The sequence below is a fragment of the Rhea americana genome, unplaced genomic scaffold (genome assembly GCF_003343005.1).
Source record: "Rhea americana isolate MKP2758 unplaced genomic scaffold, rheAme1 scaffold_48, whole genome shotgun sequence".
NCBI lineage: Eukaryota > Metazoa > Chordata > Aves > Rheiformes > Rheidae > Rhea > Rhea americana.
Window position 1 is genome coordinate 5060753 of NW_028186623.1, and position 18303 is coordinate 5079055.

The 18303-nt window shown below is 45.7% G+C and overlaps 3 protein-coding genes across 4 annotated transcripts; 2 read left to right on the forward strand and 1 right to left on the reverse strand.

Moving 5' to 3' along the window:
- Positions 1-15: 15 nt before the first annotated feature.
- On the forward strand, positions 16-8737 carry DLAT (dihydrolipoamide S-acetyltransferase). The gene is made up of 14 exons (XM_085316876.1): positions 16-98; positions 378-479; positions 821-945; positions 1064-1220; positions 2373-2499; positions 2870-3060; positions 3574-3736; positions 3960-4027; positions 4814-4906; positions 5004-5111; positions 5690-5805; positions 6090-6252; positions 6411-6547; positions 7268-8737. The coding sequence occupies exons 2-14, from the start codon at positions 405-407 to the stop codon at positions 7395-7397; spliced, it is 1653 nt and encodes a 550-aa protein (XP_085173002.1). The 5' UTR covers positions 16-98; positions 378-404; the 3' UTR covers positions 7398-8737.
- A 1387-nt stretch (positions 8738-10124) lies between these two features.
- Positions 10125-12539, reverse strand: PIH1D2 (PIH1 domain containing 2). Of its 2 annotated transcripts, XM_085316879.1 has the most exons (5): positions 12357-12539; positions 12155-12278; positions 11449-11694; positions 10653-10915; positions 10125-10532 (listed from the first exon to the last, which is right to left on the reverse strand). In XM_085316879.1, the coding sequence occupies exons 1-5, from the start codon at positions 12525-12527 to the stop codon at positions 10386-10388; spliced, it is 951 nt and encodes a 316-aa protein (XP_085173005.1). In that variant the 5' UTR covers positions 12528-12539; the 3' UTR covers positions 10125-10385. The 2 variants fall into 2 exon arrangements, with proteins under 2 accessions (XP_085173005.1, XP_085173003.1); XM_085316877.1 differs by having other exon boundaries at positions 12155-12539.
- Positions 12540-12828: 289 nt separating this feature from the next.
- Positions 12829-17490, forward strand: NKAPD1 (NKAP domain containing 1). Its single transcript, XM_085316883.1, has 5 exons — positions 12829-13016; positions 14031-14131; positions 15263-15418; positions 15938-15991; positions 16873-17490. Exons 1-5 carry the CDS (start codon positions 12948-12950, stop codon positions 17390-17392), a joined length of 900 nt encoding a protein of 299 aa, XP_085173009.1. The 5' UTR covers positions 12829-12947; the 3' UTR covers positions 17393-17490.
- Positions 17491-18303: the final 813 nt, after the last annotated feature.

The window sequence follows — 18303 nt, forward strand, 5'->3', positions numbered from 1 at the left end:
GCCCCGGCCCCGCGGCTCGGCCCGGGGGGCTGCTGCTGCCGCCCGCCTGGCCGCGGCTCGTCCCGCGCCGCTGCTGCAGCCTCCCGGCGCACCAGAAGGTAAGAGACCCCCCCCCTCTTCCGGGGGGGCGGCCCGGCCCCCTTGCAGCCCGCGGGACTGCCGGGGGGCAGCCRCTCCGCCCGGGCAGCCCCGGTTCCTCCGTCCCGGGGCCGCCCCTCACCCCGCACGCTGAGGCCTGGCTCCCCCCGCGGGCAGCCCGGCTCGGCGCCCCGGGGCAGGCGGCTGGCGGAGCCGGGGGGCGCCGCCCTCCCCGCCCGTGCTGGGGATCCCGCTGCCGGGGCCGCCCCGGTGCTCACACTCTGYCCTGCTCCTGCCAGGTGGCCCTGCCGGCGTTGTCCCCCACCATGCAGATGGGCACCATCGCGCGCTGGGAGAAGAAGGAGGGCGACAAGATCAGCGAAGGGGAGCTCATAGCAGAGGTATCTCCAGGGCACGGGCTGCGCTGCGTTTCARACAGGTTGCCTGCGTGCCCGCGGCCCTTGCATCACCCCCGCCACACACACACACACACRCACCTTGGCACAGATCTTCTGGAGATGCTGCCAGTAACCAGTGACTAACAGCCTCTCAGATCTGCTGCTGCTCTTCCTCTCTCTGGAGCAGGAGCGAGGCTTACTTTGGAGCATGTCTGCCCAGAGCTGGTGGGACAGGGTGATTTTGTTAGAGCTGTGTGCTTTGGGACTCCCTGCTCTCAGRTGGGGAGGTTCCGAGTTCGACACTCTTTTCCTTCGCCATAATGACATCCTGTTCGCTTTCAAAGGTGGAGACAGACAAAGCCACAGTTGGCTTTGAGAGTGTGGAGGAATGTTACTTAGCCAAGATCCTGGTGCCAGAAGGAACAAGGGATGTGCCTATTGGGGCCATAATATGTATCACAGTTGAAAAGTATGTATTTTGATAACATTTTGATTGAATTTTATTTCTTGGGGCTGCTTGGATGCCCTGCATGAAAGGCTTAGAGACAGCAGCCTGACTGGTTTTGTGGTTCCATGTCCTCTTCTAGGCCTGAACATGTTGATGCCTTTAAAAATTACACGCTGGATTCTGCAGCATCTGCCCCCCCTGCAGCAGCAGTGCCTCCTCCTCCAGCTGCAGCTCCCTCGCCACCATCTCAGCCTTCTCCTCAGGCGCCTGGCAGCTCTTACCCTCCTCATATGCAGGTAAGAGAGTATTGCTAATTAATTCATGTTTGTTGCACTCTTTTTCTGTGCCTTTGGCATTGCTGGCTCCAGGTCATTGTGTCATAAATACTGTCTGGAGTGGGAAGTTACCAGTTAGAGTTGCAGGTGTGTCAGCCGCCGAAATTGTTGCATGTTTAAACTCAGTGTCATTGGAGGTTGCAGTAAGCTGTCTTCTGAAAGTTATTTTAGTGTTTCTGCTGTCAGTAGAGGGGAGGCTTGTCTTTCTAGGATTCTTAGACAGCCCAGAAAAACCTGCCGTGTTTGCATGATTTAGGCATTTCTGACATAAAAAGACCAAGTGTGAAGYGTGAATAAGCGCTGATGTCTCGCTCTGAGATGTGAGCAGGACTGAAGTGTGGTACTGTGGCGAACACACCAGATGTGTCTGTGGGTAACTAATAATGAATTGTATTTGTGGGCAATCTTTTCATTCTCCTTAGATATTGAAGTGTACGTCTGTTGCTGTTGTGTTTGAGTGCTTTGTTATGGCTATATTTCTACTAAATTCATTTGAAATAGGAAATTGCTGCTAATTTCGTTTTACAGATGACATGTATGGAAACTGATTTGTCTGAGGTGTTGTGGGAAATCRGTGATTGATCAAAGAGTTAATTCAAAACTCCTTAATCTGACTTGTGTTTCTACTGCTAAACTGGTTTTCTTCCCACTGCTTGTCTTTTCCATCCAGTTCTGCTCTGAAACTGTGAACACGCATGCTGTTTCTGTTGCATATATTCAGTGTGCATGTGAAAACATACAGCATCTTAGTGTGCTTATTGGAGGACAAATGTATATAATTTTTAAAGGAGCCAAACCTGTTTGCAGGAGACAAGGTGACTTGTTTCAGTTTTCCCTTTGGTCTTACAGATAGCAACTGCAAGACACTCCCTGTGTAGTGGCAGTACTAAACACTTCAGTATGGCTTTTGCTTCTGCTTGCTTTCTTAAGCCTTGATTAAAGAAGCCARACTAGAGAGAAGGCACAGTGCTTTGCTTCAGTGGAACCAGATCTGAGTGCAGCAACAACCACCTACTTATTTTGTTTGACAGCACTTAGCTAGGAGTAAGAATTCTATTTCTGTTCCTTTTGGGTTATCAGTGTCTAATACACTTGTATTTGCTGGCTTCACAGGTCACWCTCCCTGCACTGTCACCTACGATGACAATGGGCACAGTGCAGAGGTGGGAGAAGAAGGTTGGGGAGAAACTGAATGAAGGAGACTTACTGGCAGAAATTGAGACAGATAAAGCCACAATAGGTGAGTCAGCTCCGTAGCCGAGATGGGGCAGTATAGTCTTAAAAGAGGAGGATCCAGAGTAGCTTTTGTGCGAACAATTCTGCAGCTGCCCCGGATACAGTGCTGTGGGAAACTAGAAACGGGTTTGTTACATCTTATTCTAGTGCAGAGCTAGACAGTGGAGCTTCTAAAAACTGTTCTATGTCTTCATCTGTTGTTGTAATACATGTACAAAGCACAGAAATGTCTACCTGCTGGTTGCATGGAGAGGGATTCTCTTGCCTGCTAAAAAATGACAGGGCTTTAGCTACCAAAGTCTTTAGAAGCATTGTTTAGAAGAACTCTTCAGCTGTAGTAGGCACCAAAACAGTTTTGTTTCTTTCCCTTCCAGGCTTTGAAGTGCAGGAAGAAGGCTATTTGGCAAAAATTTTAGTGCCTGAAGGAACAAGGGATGTGCCACTAGGAACACCTCTCTGCATCATTGTGGAGAAAGAGTCTGATATTCCAGCCTTTGCTGACTACCGGGAGACCGGAGTAGTTGACTTGAAGCCACAAGCTGCTGTTCCCCCTCCTCCTCCACCAGTAAGGACCATCCTTAGTAAGGGAGGGGAACTGTGGGGACTACTGAGAATTACTGGTCTGACCTGAACAGTTCTGCCGGTTTGACCCTGTGAAGCCGTAGCTCCGGTAATAACATATATGATCTTGCAAGTGCCAGGCTAACACATTCATTGGTGATGAGTATTACTTGTTAGGGTCATCCTGTTTGCCCTGCAAGCACGGGAGCAGATCACTTATGATCTCTTTGCCAGACTTGCTCAAAACTGTTCTAATGCCTTGTGCCCCCAAATTAGGACAAATCATTTATTTCACCTTTCTTGATGCACAGTTCAACAGCTTAATTGGCCAGCTTCCTGGGAAGTTTCTGATATGACTTTGGTACAGGGAAGCATCTCTGAATCTGAAAATCCTCCCAGATTAATGACTGTTTGCTGTTCCCTTGATTGATAATTAGATGGTCGTGTCCTCTTACTGTACTGGAGGGAAACCATCAGGGCTTTTGTTGAACTTAGTGGCTTTGATTCTTCTGTTAAGGTGATGGCAACTCCTGCTGCTGCTCCTCCTCCGCAGCCTGCTGCCCCTCCCACTCCAGCTGTYGGGGCAGCTGTGCCTCCTCCCCAGAAAGGAAGGGTCCTAGTTAGTCCCCTGGCAAAGAAACTGGCAGCAGAAAAAGGAATCAACCTCGCCCAGGTGAAAGGTAAGTTGCCTTTCCCGTTCTCTCTCTGTCACGTATCTGTCCCTCTACGTGCATACTTATCTATCCTTTCCTTTCTTTCCTGTCAGGAACATTTGCAGCTCTCCCTCACCCTCAGGGCCTGTGTTAAATAACTTACCTCTGTTAAACAAAACTGGTAGCCTTATAAGTAATGCCCAATTGCAAATAATTGTTATCCTCTTATCTTTTTCTTTGACTGTCTTAGGTACTGGACCAGATGGTAGAATCACCAAGAAAGATGTGGAGTCATTTGTGCCACCCAAAGTTGCTCCTGTAAGTAAGCCTGAGATGTGTGAGAATGGCTGCATTGTTACAGTGATGGAAATGCTCTGTAAGCATGCAGCTATTACATGGAAGTGTTGTCCCTGGATTGGTTGGGTTATGATACTGCATGAACTATGGTGACTGTTACGTTGCAAAGCTTAACCTGTCAGAAACATGGAGGRAGTTTTCTTCCTTAATTTGTCCAGTTTGTATTTCACTGAAAAAACGAGTTCTGTGCTCCAGCTCCCAAGCATTCGTCTGATCCCAACATCGCTTTGGGTTGAGGTAAACCTAGTTGCAGTTTATCTGACATTGCAGGAAGGAGGCAAATAGAGTGAAAGTCAGTGTTGTGAACCGACAGCCTGTTGTTGTCCTTGTCTTAACTCTGTTCTTAAATCATCCTCTGTTATGAAAGGCAAGTAACGGAAGTGCTGCCTTGCGTACTGCTGGAAGGCATGCGGCTGAGTGTAGTTTGAAAGTGCCCTGTAGCATACATCTCTGCTGAATCCCTGAAGCACAATCACTTAGCAGAACTTAGCATTCTTGAAACTCTATAGAAGTGTATATCAGTTTCACTTCAAAATCAGTCCACTACTAGATTTAATAATCACACACAGGGTTTATAAATGTCTAAAGAATCTACTGGGGACTAGGGAGGAAAGACGAGAGAGTAAAGTACCTGCTGCTCACAAGCAACAGACGGCACAGCCCCAGCACTCGCTGCACACGCGGACCTGCTCTGTCAAATGGGCTTTGGATAGTGCAGTGAACTGCGCTGTCTTTCTCTAATTGCAGGCCCCAGCAGTAGAGGCAGTACCTCCAGCTGCTGCAGTTGCAGCAGCACCAGTAGGGACCTTCACGGATATCCCTATCAGCAACATTCGGAGGGTGAGAAGACTTTTATCACTTTCTGAAACCGTTATTTTCAATCTTGAGTCTTCTGATTTGATCTGYTATTTTAATTGCTTCCCTTAATGACCCTCAGGTCATCGCTCAGCGGTTGATGCAGTCCAAACAAACTATACCTCACTACTACCTGTCTATTGATATAAACATGGGAGAAGTACTGGTGCTAAGAAAAGAACTCAATCAGGTAAGGCAGCTGGAGAGTCATGGTGTGAGTGTGGGGGAACAAAAAGCTAGATTCTCTCACAGGTTCCCCCCCCTCCCCCGCTGCTCTTTGGTAATACATTCCTTTGGTTTAGGAAAAATAGTTTTTTCACTGCGTGTACTACTTCTTGTGGATCAGTTCTGGCCTGTCTTATGACAGAATGCAATGCTTTAATCAAGTACTGTGCATTAATATTCTGATTTCCCTGAGAGAGTCACTTTGTAGTTTGCTTGGAGTTTTCCAGTTCTTTCAACTGGAAGGTATGGCAAAAGGTAAAAAGAGCACCTAATTTTTCAGCGAGGTGCCAATGCTAAGCCAAGTTTGGGGAAATGGACATAACATCCTCCCCCAAGAATTTATATATTCTTCAATTATGAGGGTGGTGTATTCACCTGCTGAATAATTGTGGCACTTCAAATATTAAAGCTTACAGATAGTGTGATTCCCCCCACTCCCCCACCCAAGATTTTCTCTAAACAGGGCTGCAGCGAGTGACTATCTAAACTAATTGAGTTAATGTGTGAGAGAGAAACTGATGCTTCAAATTTCTTTATTTACAGGAGGTCTCGGATAATATTAAGCTTTCTGTTAATGACTTCATAATTAAAGCTTCGGCTCTGGCGTGCTTGAAGGTGCCTGAGGCTAATTCTTCATGGATGGACACAGTTATTAGGCAGTAAGTTTATGGTACGGTCGAAGCCAGAAACTTTCTTTGTTCAGTAGAGAGTTTATGGCATAATAGCAGATCTTCTGGTGGGATTTTGAGGTGGGAGGGGAACAGGTGTAATGTGAAGGCTGAGGGTTTTTAGTTAAAGTGCTAAATGCTTTGTGTCTGAGGCCAGTGTACAATGTGAAATAGTTAYCGCAAAACGAATGTTAACTTGAAATTGTCTTAATGCTTGTGAAAAGCTTTTCGTTATGTCTTGCTAGAATAACTTGCATCTACATTGTGTCTTGCAGAAATCACGTCGTGGATGTTAGTGTTGCAGTGAGTACTCCTGCAGGACTTATAACCCCTATTGTGTTTAATGCACATATAAAGGGCCTGGCTTCCATCAGTAAGGATGTTGTTTCTTTGGCAACCAAAGCCCGAGAAGGTAAACTTCAGCCACACGAATTCCAGGTGAGGGGCTCTGATAGCTAATAATTATTGCTGCTCTTGACTTCTGTTCTTGTCCAGAATGAGCAAAGTCTGGTCTGTGATGTGTCTCAGCCAGRTTGATTAATGTGCCACATAAGACAGCTTCTGTGAATTTCTCTATGAATGTGTTTTTCTTGCAGGGTGGCACTTTCACAGTTTCCAATTTAGGAATGTATGGGGTTAAGAATTTCTCTGCCATAATCAATCCACCTCAAGCCTGCATTCTTGCAGTTGGTTCCTCAGAGAAAAGGCTGGTGCCAGCAGATAATGAGAAGGGGTAAGTTGATTCTGTGTATAGTTGCTTCTGGATTATAACTTTGAAGTAATGGCTAATTTTCTAACACTCCTGTTAGAAATTTAACTCCTGTTAAATTATCAATTTTTCATTTATTAGTTGTTGATGCTCTACTGCTTTCAGTACCTTCTACAGGGAGATTTTGTGTTTTACTCTTAATGGCTGTGTGACCCTGTTCCAGTGAGCGTTGACTGATCTGCCCTACAGTTATCCGCACAACTTCCTTGCTAGTTAACAAAGGGCTGTTTTTTACTCTGAGGGGAGGGATAAGCTGTAGAAAAGTCTTGGGTGCACAACAGTTTAGGCACTAGTCCCTCTCTAATGACATGYTTAAATTTGCATCCTTAAGGAAATCCTGGGGGGTGGTTAATGATTCCAGTGTCATCTGTRTAACACTGCCTTGCTTGCACTGGCATATACCCAGGTAATGTTTATGATAAGTAGTTTATCTTTCATGACTGTACCTCATGTTTTCTAACAGAAGAAAACGTACTTTAAATGTGGTAAAAGTATAAGTAAAACTAGAAATAAAAAGGAGACAAATTAATGGAGGTTGGATCTAACGGACTATTCATTATGATTATCTGCTATAGAATACCTGCTATTGCTGTTTTTTCTGTTAAAAGCTTTTTGTTTTGTTAGTGTCACTGATTTGGCATGGATTTTCAGAGGACTATGTGTTTATTTTCTCTTCTTTTTCAGATTTGATGTGGCTAGTRTGATGTCCGTTACACTTAGTTGTGACCATCGTGTTGTGGATGGAGCAGTTGGAGCACAATGGCTTGTTGAATTCAAGAATTTCCTTGAAAAGCCAGTAACGATGCTTCTATAATCTAACCTTGCGAGCAAAATTTTCCTGGGTCACACTGTTTTATTCTAAACAAGCTATTTAGACTTTAGTGTTCAGACTTAAGAGTTCTTTTTTTATTTTAAATATGTATTATATTATCTGGTAATCTTGTTACCAGTCTGTACAGATAAAATAGTTTGCAAAAAGGCTTTTCAAAGCAATATAGAGCTATACTGTATTTTTATACAGTTAGTTAACTTGCAAACTCTTCCAAAACAGAGTTAAGCATCCCAGATTTAAAAATTATCCAAGCAGTGTGCATACTGCCATCTGTTTCTGAGTGACAGTGAACAGAGGGGTGCATACCAAGTAATTTCATGATCTCTATGTCCTTAAATTTGAATATAAATGTCTCTTCACAGGAGTTCAGATGAGTTGGTAAATGAAATCTACAAGTTAGTAGAAGGTGAATTCTCTTACTARTCTGTTCTCCTGCTGGGGTGGGCAAGAACGACAGATGCACTAAGGGACTGAAGGCCTTGGGAATAGTTCCTAAAAGGCCAAGTGTCAGCATTCCAAATCTCTTTTGGAATTTGGCACTGGTTCTGACTTTCTCAGCTACATGATCCCTTTTGAGCACTTTAACGTAAGGTGAAAGAACACTGACATCTCTGAGGTCAGCGCTCTCAGATACCACAGGGGGTGTGCTATCTTCTTGTGGACTTTCGCTTATATGTGCTTTTACATGAAAACTCTTTTGCTTTTTCTTTTGCTAAGTTAGTATCAGAATACGATGCCATGGAAATAGCTGTTTTGGAGAATGTTCAAGAGAATCCGTGTGGTGGAACCCATATAGGCAATCACACATGTTAATAATCCCATCAGTGGGAAGTAATCATGTGATGACTTGAATGTTTGAAAAAAATTTTCTTTTTCAGGCATTCTAATGTAGGAAGCTCTGAGTTAGTTACTGGTACAGCAGTCCTGCAAATTGTCTGTGTTGTCCCAGCCTCAATAAGCTGCAGAATGTGCTATCCATGTATATACTGTATGTAAAATGCTTAAATAGTTCATTGGACTTGTGTCCAGTTACCCCAGTCATTGTATCCTGAAAGGGGTACAGTGGTGAACATTCTTAAATTTCACTTTCCAAATGGAAATGTTAAGGTAAAAAGGAGAATTGCATAGTAATTATGAAGTGACTAGGAGAATGAAATAGGAGAGAGAAGTTTAAAACAAACAAAAAAAACTCAAAAAAAAAAAAGCAGACCTGATATTCTGTATATTGCATTAAGTACCATCTCCTGTAAAGTTATGGTACAAAATTTGCTAAAGGTGTTGAAAGAAAATACTGTGGAAATTAAATATTTTTGTGGGAACTATTTAATGTCTGCTTGCAATGATACCTGGTTTTCATGTCTGGCTTAAGCAGAAGAAGTGCTTTTTTATTTTTATGTTATTTTAAATGATCTAAAATAACTTGGTTCCAGACTTGCTCTAGTGAACCTGTGTGTTCTATTAAACATTTGGGATTGACAAATTACTAAAATCGTTCTTCTAGTGCTTTGCTTTTCTGTAATGTGTGTGGCTGTAATGTGTGTTTACCTTTCTAGTCTGGTAGTGAAACTCACCTTATTAACCTTACGTTGTAACCTCAAATGTTCAAAAATAACACATGCTTAAGTATTCTTGTGCTTGTACTACCATGCAGCACTGAACTTGAATCATCCTTGCTGCTATGTTCACTAGTACCTCAAATCCTGGTTAAAGGAAACCCTTGAAGACTAATCTAAATGGTTTATCCTATGGAAGCACTTTCTGAATGACAGTTAGAATTAGGATTTTTGGGGGTGGGCAGTATGTTCCAATTCCATGTGTCTGTGCCTGGAGTGCTGACAGTGACTTCTGGCACTGCTTCCAGCCTGCAGCCTGCTGGCTCAGCTCACACAGTCACAGTACTTCAGCCTGGACTTGCAGCTATAACCACTGAACAGGATTTCAACGCAGCCTTCTAAGTTTCTTTGAAATGAAGAAGGGGGAAAGCTAGGAGTTGTTACTCCTTTGTAAGCACCCTTTCAAAATTACAGCTTTACATCAACTTGTCTGATTTGATGAACATCATTACAGACACATGGTGTAGTGCAAATATGGCACAGAAGGCCTAAGAACAATGTAATACCAAATTGGCGATGAAACTAAAATGATTTACTGTATTGTATGTCTCTTTCCTAATGAATGATATGAATTTGTATTAAGTCTTTGAAGGTATTTTGTGCTGTTAAGTTTTGTGTATTAGTGTAAACTCCTGCAGCTTGTTTTCCTAGTTGAAGTATTCCAAGATTGTTTTTGATAGCTAGCTTCACCCATAAGTGTTCTTGAGCCTTGATTCTTCATATGCTGCTTTGAATGGTATAGAACAGGTCTGTTGTTTCATAGTCTCTGTCTGAAATTAGCAAACTGATGAAATGAGAGCAAGTATATTCAGTGACTGAAAAGACTATGAAGCCTATTACAGTTAAGATTAGCAGGGACTGGTCTAAAAAGAACTGGAACAGGGTGTAGAAACAAGTTGTAGAACTGCACATGATGTATCTCTGGTGGTTTTTCCAGCCTTAAACACATGTGAGAGCTACTCTAGTCACACAAATTCAGTAATCAAAGAGCATTTGTTTAAAGAAAAATCATCAACTGCTATTGCTATATATTAAGGCAAAACTGAATGATGTAGTAAAGCTTGTATGCATTTAAGTTTCTTAAATATTACAGCTGTTAACATATTCAAGTATTTATTGAATGTCTACTTTTTTTTAGAGAAAAAAGTTTTCTAAGTTCAGTGGTGCTAATATTTCTCCAGACTTCCTTTTCTATGTCCGCACTCTGGGCTCTTTAATTCTAAAGGCATTTTGAGATACTCACCTTTGAAGATCAAAGGTTAACAAACAAACAAACAAAACCACCTGTCATCACCAGGTAAAAGTCGGCATTCTCATTCTGGGCTTCTGTGAGCATAAACCTGACAGAACGCAGTCTTTAATGTTCTGGCTTGGCAACTGGCATTGTGATGAGCAGTACCCCTTTTCCTTTGTTAAATACTGCTGTAGTTGTTTCTTCATCCACTAATTCTGGTAGATCTAGTTGTAGTTTGTATTTTTCAGAGACCTCAATGATTACATCATCCTAAAACAAGCAAATTAAAACACTTGGTTAACTCTCTGGCAATGAATTAGTGAGCACTCCCAGTTCCTGGGAACTGCATACAATACAGAAACTACAAGGTTACTCTTTCTGTTAGCTTACCTTTGAAATACTCAGATCACACTCAGAAACAGAGCTAACCTTAGGCAATTCGATTTTCAGCTCAATCTTTAGTGGTTTCTTGTTTCTATCCTTCACAGTGAGCATTTCATAGACGGGTGTACTTAGCTCCTCTGGCAATTCTGTACTGGTAATTTCTTCTATCAGATGCRCTTTAGACTGTTTAACACTTTCCTGCAGCAGCACAGGATCATTGATGTGGTCCTCAACTTCCATACTGTGTAACAGCTGCTCAAGAGTCAGTTCTTTTAACACACAGACACAAAAAAACTCAAACTTACTACTGAGTTTCTAGTAACTATAATGTTATGCCACTTGACAAATGTGTTATTAATTCAAAGTTCTGCTTTGCAATTAGAAGGTTATTGGCTGAAGATTATAATTTGAAGTTTCTCTTTCACTCATGATTTCTACTTTGACTGCCAAGTGGCTAAAAGTTAATGTTTTCAGTACACTGGTTACGGCAGCTACCCCTTTTTCTTTGGTCAGAGCAAGAGAGCCTCAGCACCTCAAAGGATCTGACCCCAGCTGAGTTCCTATGGCTGGCAGGAATGTGCTCTTTCAACATCACTACACTTTCTCTACTGTAGAATGCAGGAGAGCAAGGCCAGCAGGGTTAAACTCAAGTCTGGTAATGAATACCACACTGTTACTCTAAATTCTTGGAAGCGTCAGCTTTATGCTTAAGGCAAGGTTTGGGTAAGAAAGATCAGGGTTGAAGGATCTTGGAGAAATCTGCTAGGCCTTTAGAGAAAAGTGACCACAGCCATACACATACCCTTCCCTGTGTTCTGGCTGAGAGGTGGAGTTGGCATCTGCTTTCCTTTCAGGCTTTGCTGCATCCTTTCCAGGCTCCCTTTCAGTTTGAATGTTTCAATATTGTAGGAACGTGAAAGAGTAAGGCTGCATTGTTCCTCAATGAATTTAAGTGTCAAAAGGACYAAGTGTTCCATTTCTTCTGTGTTTTCTTCTGCTTTCTGAAGAACCTCCGGGTTATATGCAACGTCTATAATGCTGTAATGTTCTAAAAATAATCAGTTACTTGTCAGCATTTTTGCAATGGTACCACATCCTCATTCACAGGGGCTGGCATGTATTGCCTACGACCCTATAGTTACAGTAAGTTTCTGATTCTCTTTTAAAGCAAGGGATTTGAAAGTCATAGTGCTGAATTTTTGGCTTTGGGCTGAGAGCTCATTCTCGAGCCTCGTGCACTGATCCACGTGCTGCGTTGGTGCTCGCGTACAGGGTCACAGTCCAAATCTCYGTGACCGCAGGCGGTCAGAGAGAGAGAGTGGGTGGCACCCGCTGGCTTTTCAGGGCGTAGGTGTCTACTGCTGGTCGCGATTTGTGAGGTTTTCCAGAGAGACAGGAGTCCAGAAACAGCCTTTGCGTCCCGAAAGCCCGGCGCCCCCGAGCTCAGACCCGCCGCGCCCGGGAGGGCCCGAGGAGAAGCGAAGGGCCCCGGGCCGCGACGCACCCACCTGCCGCCTCCGCGACGTCCCGCAGCGCCCCGGCGCCGACGGGCACGGGGCCGGCGGGTGTCCGCGGCGCCGGGATCCTGCTCCAGCCGCACACGTTAATGAAGAGCGGCCTCGCGGCGGCGCCCTGCAAAACACCGAGCCGCGGCTGAGCGCCCCGCGCCCGCCCGGCCCGGCCCGGCCCGGCCCGGCCCCGCGCACCCACCGCGGCGCGGACCCGCACGCAGAGGCGCGGCTGCGGCGGGGCGCAGAGCCGCCGCGCCTCGGCGCGCTGCTGCCGCAGGAGGCGGTCGTAGGCCTCCGGGTCGCTCTCCGCCAGGTCGTCCAGCAGCGACCACAGCTGCGCCGCCCGCGCCGCCATCTCGCCCGCCGCCATGGGCCCCGCCGTCGCCATGGCGACCCGAGCCGGAAGAGCCTCGCTCTGCCCCGTCCCCTCGCCTCTCCCCCCCCCCCCCGCCGCCCGCGCCCGCGCGTTCCGGCCCGGCGCTGCCCCCCCCGCTTCCCACCCGCGGAGCCCGGCGTCCCACCCCCGTGCCCCGCGGCGCACCCGACCGCCGGCAGCGCCGCGCCCTCCCGGAGCGCCGCCGCGGCCCTCCGCCCTCGGCCCGCCGCGGCCCGGTGCCCGCGGTGCGTGTTGCCGGGGGGAGACGTTCCGCGCGGACCCACTTCCGGCGGGGAGGCTTCCGCGGCGGGGCGGCGGCGGCGCGGGGCTCCGTGGCGGGCGGCTCGGTGCCGCGCCGGGCCGGGCCGGGCCGGGCCGGGCCGGGCCTCGTCTCCTGGCAGCCCCGGCGGGAGGATGTCGCGGGTGCCGGTGGGGAAGGTGCTGCTGCGGAACGTGATCCGCCACACGGGCGCGCACAACAAGGTACGGCCCGGCCCGGCGCGGCCCGGCCCGGCGCAGGGCCGCTGTCCCGGGAGAGCGCAGGGCCGCGCCCGGGCTCTCCGCTCGGGCCGGCCCGGCCTCCTGCACCTCGCGAGCCGGGGAGCCGGGCGGGGGGAGCGGGAGCAGACGCGTCTCCCGGCGAGRAGGGGGAAGGTGCTGAGGCGGTGGCGAGGCCGCCGCGCTGCCCCTGCCCTGCAGCCGCTGCGCTTCCTGCGCTGGCGCCGTGGCGGGGGCGGCCTGCGGGCAGCGCTCCTGGGACTTTCTTGCATGGAAACTGTACTTTGCTTCCTAAAAACAACAACAAAACCCTAATCCCCAGAAGCGAGAGGTTTTCTTTTCTTGTTGCAATTTTAACATACTGTAAATGCTTCAGAGTTCTTGAACTTTGTGTTACGGTATGTATACAGTATTGTAGTGAATGATACAGGAGCTGCATCATCTGCAGCAARCTTTGTAATTGACCTTTGTTGTAATTAAGCAGGTCCATCTCATTAATCTCACACATTAACAAAATGATTCATTTGCAGTCAGTGTACGTGAACATGAATGCCTACCGCACCCTCAGTATTTGCATGCTGTGAGGTTTTTTTCAGTTTCTCATGTAAGTTCTTGCCTTGGCCTCGGCCTTCCAGGTGATGATTGTATACTGAGTTCTGTGGCTGCACGTAGGCTTGGAATGACGATGAGTGACAGTGCAGGGTAGCCAGCGTGGGTGAGATAGCAAACCCAGGCAATCAAAGGTCCAGTTGCAGGATCAAACCCATTATTTATCATGGTGTTATACGTAGTTGTTTTGCTAGTGTGTCGCCATGAAGAGATTTTTCCCTTTTTTTTTTAATCTTAGTTCTAACTAGAAATACTCATCTCTTTTAGGAAAGTTTGGTGTTAATTTTGGTAGCAGGAGTGATGATATAGGAGCTGATATTACATGCTACCTTTCTGTAAAGTTTCCCTGGTGTGGAAAGGCTAAGCTTGTTTCACTATTATGATTTACAGATTCAGGAAGAGTCAGAAATGTGGAAAATACGGGAGTGGGAGAAGCAGACAGAAGAGACTTACTGGAGGAAGCAAAGCAGAATGCTGTCTGACACCTCCAGGTGGGTTTTAGTTGTGTGGAGGAAATAACTGCCTTGACTTAGCAGTAATTATAATACTAAATAATACTTTTAAAATATTTTAAGATCATTATGTGATGACCATATAATGTAAGGAGACTACAGTGCTGGTAGAGGTCCATGCTTCCTCTTTAATGAATCCCCCAAAAGAGATCAGAACGCCTGCTTAAGTCTGACTTTTTATTTGTTCATCTAGATGTACAAACTTTAAAATATAAGGTTAAGTAGCCCTGGCTCTGTGAAGCGGTTGGGGTAGGAAGTGCTTAAGTAGCATGTCAGGATGTTGTAAGGAGAGTCTAAATGTACTGGCACTTCAAAGGAGATGTACGTTTAACAGTGAACAAAATTGTTCTAGTATGGGGTTTTGCAATACCCCTGGTATTGACTGCTACTTGAGGAGTATCTCTTACACCATTCTGGTGTGTGGGGGGGTGTTTTTGTTTTTTGTTTTGTTCGGTTGGATTTTTACTGGTGTGAAGACTTTTCAGAAGCGTGTATGTTGCAGGAAGTGGTTTTAATTTCTCAGGAGAGAGCATGTTTCACACCTGCTCTGAGTCCACTGATGTTGCTTGGCTCAGGAAATGTAGCATTTCGAGTGAGAAACAGAAATACAGCCATAGACATGTGAGAGCACTGAACACTGTTGATGCTTTTTGTTGGATCGAGAATCTTAGTCCTGATACCTGATCAGGTTCCAGTTCTAGTAGGTCACTTCTACTTCCTGAGTTCCCCATCTGCTGTTTTCCACAGTTTATGTCACACTGCRTTTTGTTAATCTGCTCCTGCAGAGTATTCTGGAGGAAGAGAAACTGTGTTTTTGGTGGCAGGCRGGGTAAAGAGGAAGCTCTTTAAAGTACTGTCAGCACTGCTGTTTGCAAATAATTACGCTGTGCATGGAAAGCAGCAGTAAATGTGAAAAAGAGTGTTAGCTACTGAATTGGCTTTGTAAGAGCTCTTAATGATGACTRTCTGTTGAAATGATATTCAGTCTTCTTGCATAGATGGACATCCAAGACTTGCTGGATTTTTGCTCCCCTCGCTGGACTAACCCCTTGCTCAGAAAATTTCTCCATCAGAACTGACCGCTGAAGGACAACTGTTCTCTCTCTGCAGCAGTCGGATGCGCAGTGACGGTTTTGATGAGGAGAGCCACAGGGCCGACTGGAAGGCCAAGAACTCGCATTTTCTTGACCCCATCGAAGATGATCTCCTTAGGGCCCGGTCGTGGAATAAAAAGCTCTATGAATGTGAAGCTAACATGCCGGACAGGTCTGTGGGGGAAATAATGCTCTGAAGTCCTGTCCCTRAAAGTTGGTACATCTCTCTTTCCAATTTGTACTGCTATAAAATAGTGGTTGATCTCATTTTGAGGCTTAAAAAGTAAGATGCACAAACTTGTGCAGCATCACAGAATGCCTAGATTTGAGTTCATCCATCAAGTTYTTAAGTCACATTAAGCTTTGTGTTTGTTACTTTGCCCAAGGAATTGAGAAAAAGTCTTGAGAAATGCAGATTAGTGCACTCAGGTATTTCAAAGAAATGTGAGTTGTGCCATTTCTCTAATCTGAAATAATAATGAGACTGAAAGCATCCTGTGTGTTAAAACAGTATCATCCAAATTGGTTGCTTTTCCTTCCTTTTATGATGAGAAGGTTCTGATATCCTTTTTTCTTTGCTGTCTAAACTTGTGCTCATTTTGTGGTTCTGTCTTTTCAGAGCTTTATTTATTTATTTTTATTTTTTTAAAAGCCTTGTCTATTTCTAACAGATGTTTCTGCTTTCTTACAGATGGGGTCATAGTGGCTATAAAGAGTTGTACCCCGAAGAATTTGATACAGACAGGTAAGACAAACAGGCTCACTAAGGTATTCAGAATCTTATTTCTTTCAGGTTGTGCAGGGAATTTTATGACTTTCAGTTCAGTTAGAGATCCTTCTGAAAACTTCTAGTCCATTAATGTGGATTTTTTWAAAAATTTGGAACAAATTAATAATTTCATAAGGATGCTGGCATTACCTTCTAAGGCAGAAAACATTGAGTTAGGCCTTAAGTTGTCATCTTCTGGGACGCTCCCTTCTCTGTATCGTGTTGTCCCTTGTTTGAGTCTCAGAAAGGGGATCTTATATTTAYCAGACCTTCAGCTGTAGTTTAAGTTAATAAAATATTATGAATATGAGAAATCTGTCTGAGTAATAGACTGGATCCAAATCAGCTCAGTATATAGCCCCTCAAATATCAGCTCTAGATTTCCCTTTGTGTTACAGTGTACCTGGATTATCTGTGTTGCTCCTTATTTGAAGAATATGAACCCTCCCTTCAAAATGGAGACTTGATTGTAAAATAAAAGCTTAGACAACATTAATTGTTCTTAAACTATATCTAGCAGAATCGTTCAGTACGCTATTCACCTGGAATTTCAAATTCACAGGTTTGAAATAACCTGCTATGAATGAGTTTTTCATACATGGTTGTTTTGAATGCATGTACTCCTTGCTTCTGGCTAAAATATCATAAAAATTACTATTAGAAAGATGTGGGCCTAAACCATTAAAAAAGCATTTGAAATAAAGAAAGCTACCTTATCTGTCATAGCATTTATTTCCCTGCACAAGTCTAAAGAACAGGCTTGCTTAAAACTTTGAGCTAGAAAAGGCTCAGCTGTTACTGTTGTAGGAAAGGCCTGCCTGTCTACTTCCTTCTGGTCATTCTTGCTCTTTTTACAGTGACCAGCAAGAAGGAGATGAACAAAATGCCATCAATGGGAAGAAGAAAACTCATCTGGGAAAGCAACCTGCCCGTGAGTCTCACAAACGGAAAAAAACAAAGAAATCACACAAGAAGAAACAAAAAAAACGGTCACACAAAAAAAGAAAGAAAAAGAAAAAGGAGCAGGTGAGAACATCATCAGACTCTTCCCAGGAGAGCGAGTGCTCGGAAGAGACTTCAGGCACCCGGAAGGGGAAACACAAGCGCAAGAAAAAGACCAGGAAAGTGCCTGCCAGGAAACCTGCCTCYTCTTCTGGGCAGGAAAGTGACTTTTCCCATGCAAGCAACTCAACCACCAGCAGCTCTGAGGACAGTGAATCTGAGGAGAAAAAAGAGAAATGCCCCCCAAAAAAGAGAAAGAAACGGCACAATTCTGTGTCGGAGAGGAGCAATGAAGTACCAGAGAAGAGGAGCAAGAGGAAGAACTGGAAAGTGGCAGCTGATGAGAAATCAGAGGATAGCTCAGATGAGGACTGATCAGGAAATACCGAGTCTAGGCTGCAGCTCGGACAATAAGGTAGAGGACAGAGGCAGGTGTTTTTCTTTCAGCACTGCCACACGGTACAACATGTGTTCAGCACTGTGGTTTATACATCCTGCCAGCCCGCAGCGGAGAAACTGAGCTCTGGCCGCCTGCCGGAGGCGCTCCCTTGCTTTTCACTGACTCGACCTCGGAAAAGCTGGGGGGCAGTTGCCCATCTTGCAGGTTGGTCCTGCCTTCTCCAGATTCTCTTTATGTTGCCAGGTTGACCTTTGATGCACAGAAATGCCAGAGGCTGTCTACAGGGGAAAACAGGCATGTTTGCACCATTTTTATTTTTTTAATTAAGTTTTAACAGGTTTTTTTTTTCATTACACAAGTAATGACCAACACATGCAATAAAAGAGCAGAGAGATGAAAGTCTGTCAGCTAAGCTGTTAAAAAAAGAAATGCTGTTGCATTTAACCACGTGGTAACTTTGTCTTCCCTCCCTCCAGCAGAAGCAGACCTGTGTGCTGCACGCCGGGAGTTAGCTGGAGGCAGGAGGGAGCAGAGGAGAATGCTCCCATTGTAGCTGAAGGTGCAGACACCCTTTCTGTAATGAAGGGAGAGCAGAGCAGTGTGTGTGTGGGGGGGGGTTTAGACCTCTTTCCAAMTCTCTGGCGCTGAGTGGCCGCTGTCTGGCTTCCCTTCTTCCCCCGCTGGGGAACGCAGCACCCGTTCGTGCTGGCAGAGGAGCCTCTGCGGGCTGTGCGTCGTCTCCGGTCTGCCCCGTGTATCAGTGGGGAAACGCCCGGGGGGCAGCTCGCCCCGCCGCCGAGCGGCCAAACCTTCCTTTGGGGGGCGCGATGGGTAACCGCGGCGATGGCTGATGYGTCCGTCTGCGTCCCGCGCTGGCGCCCGGGGC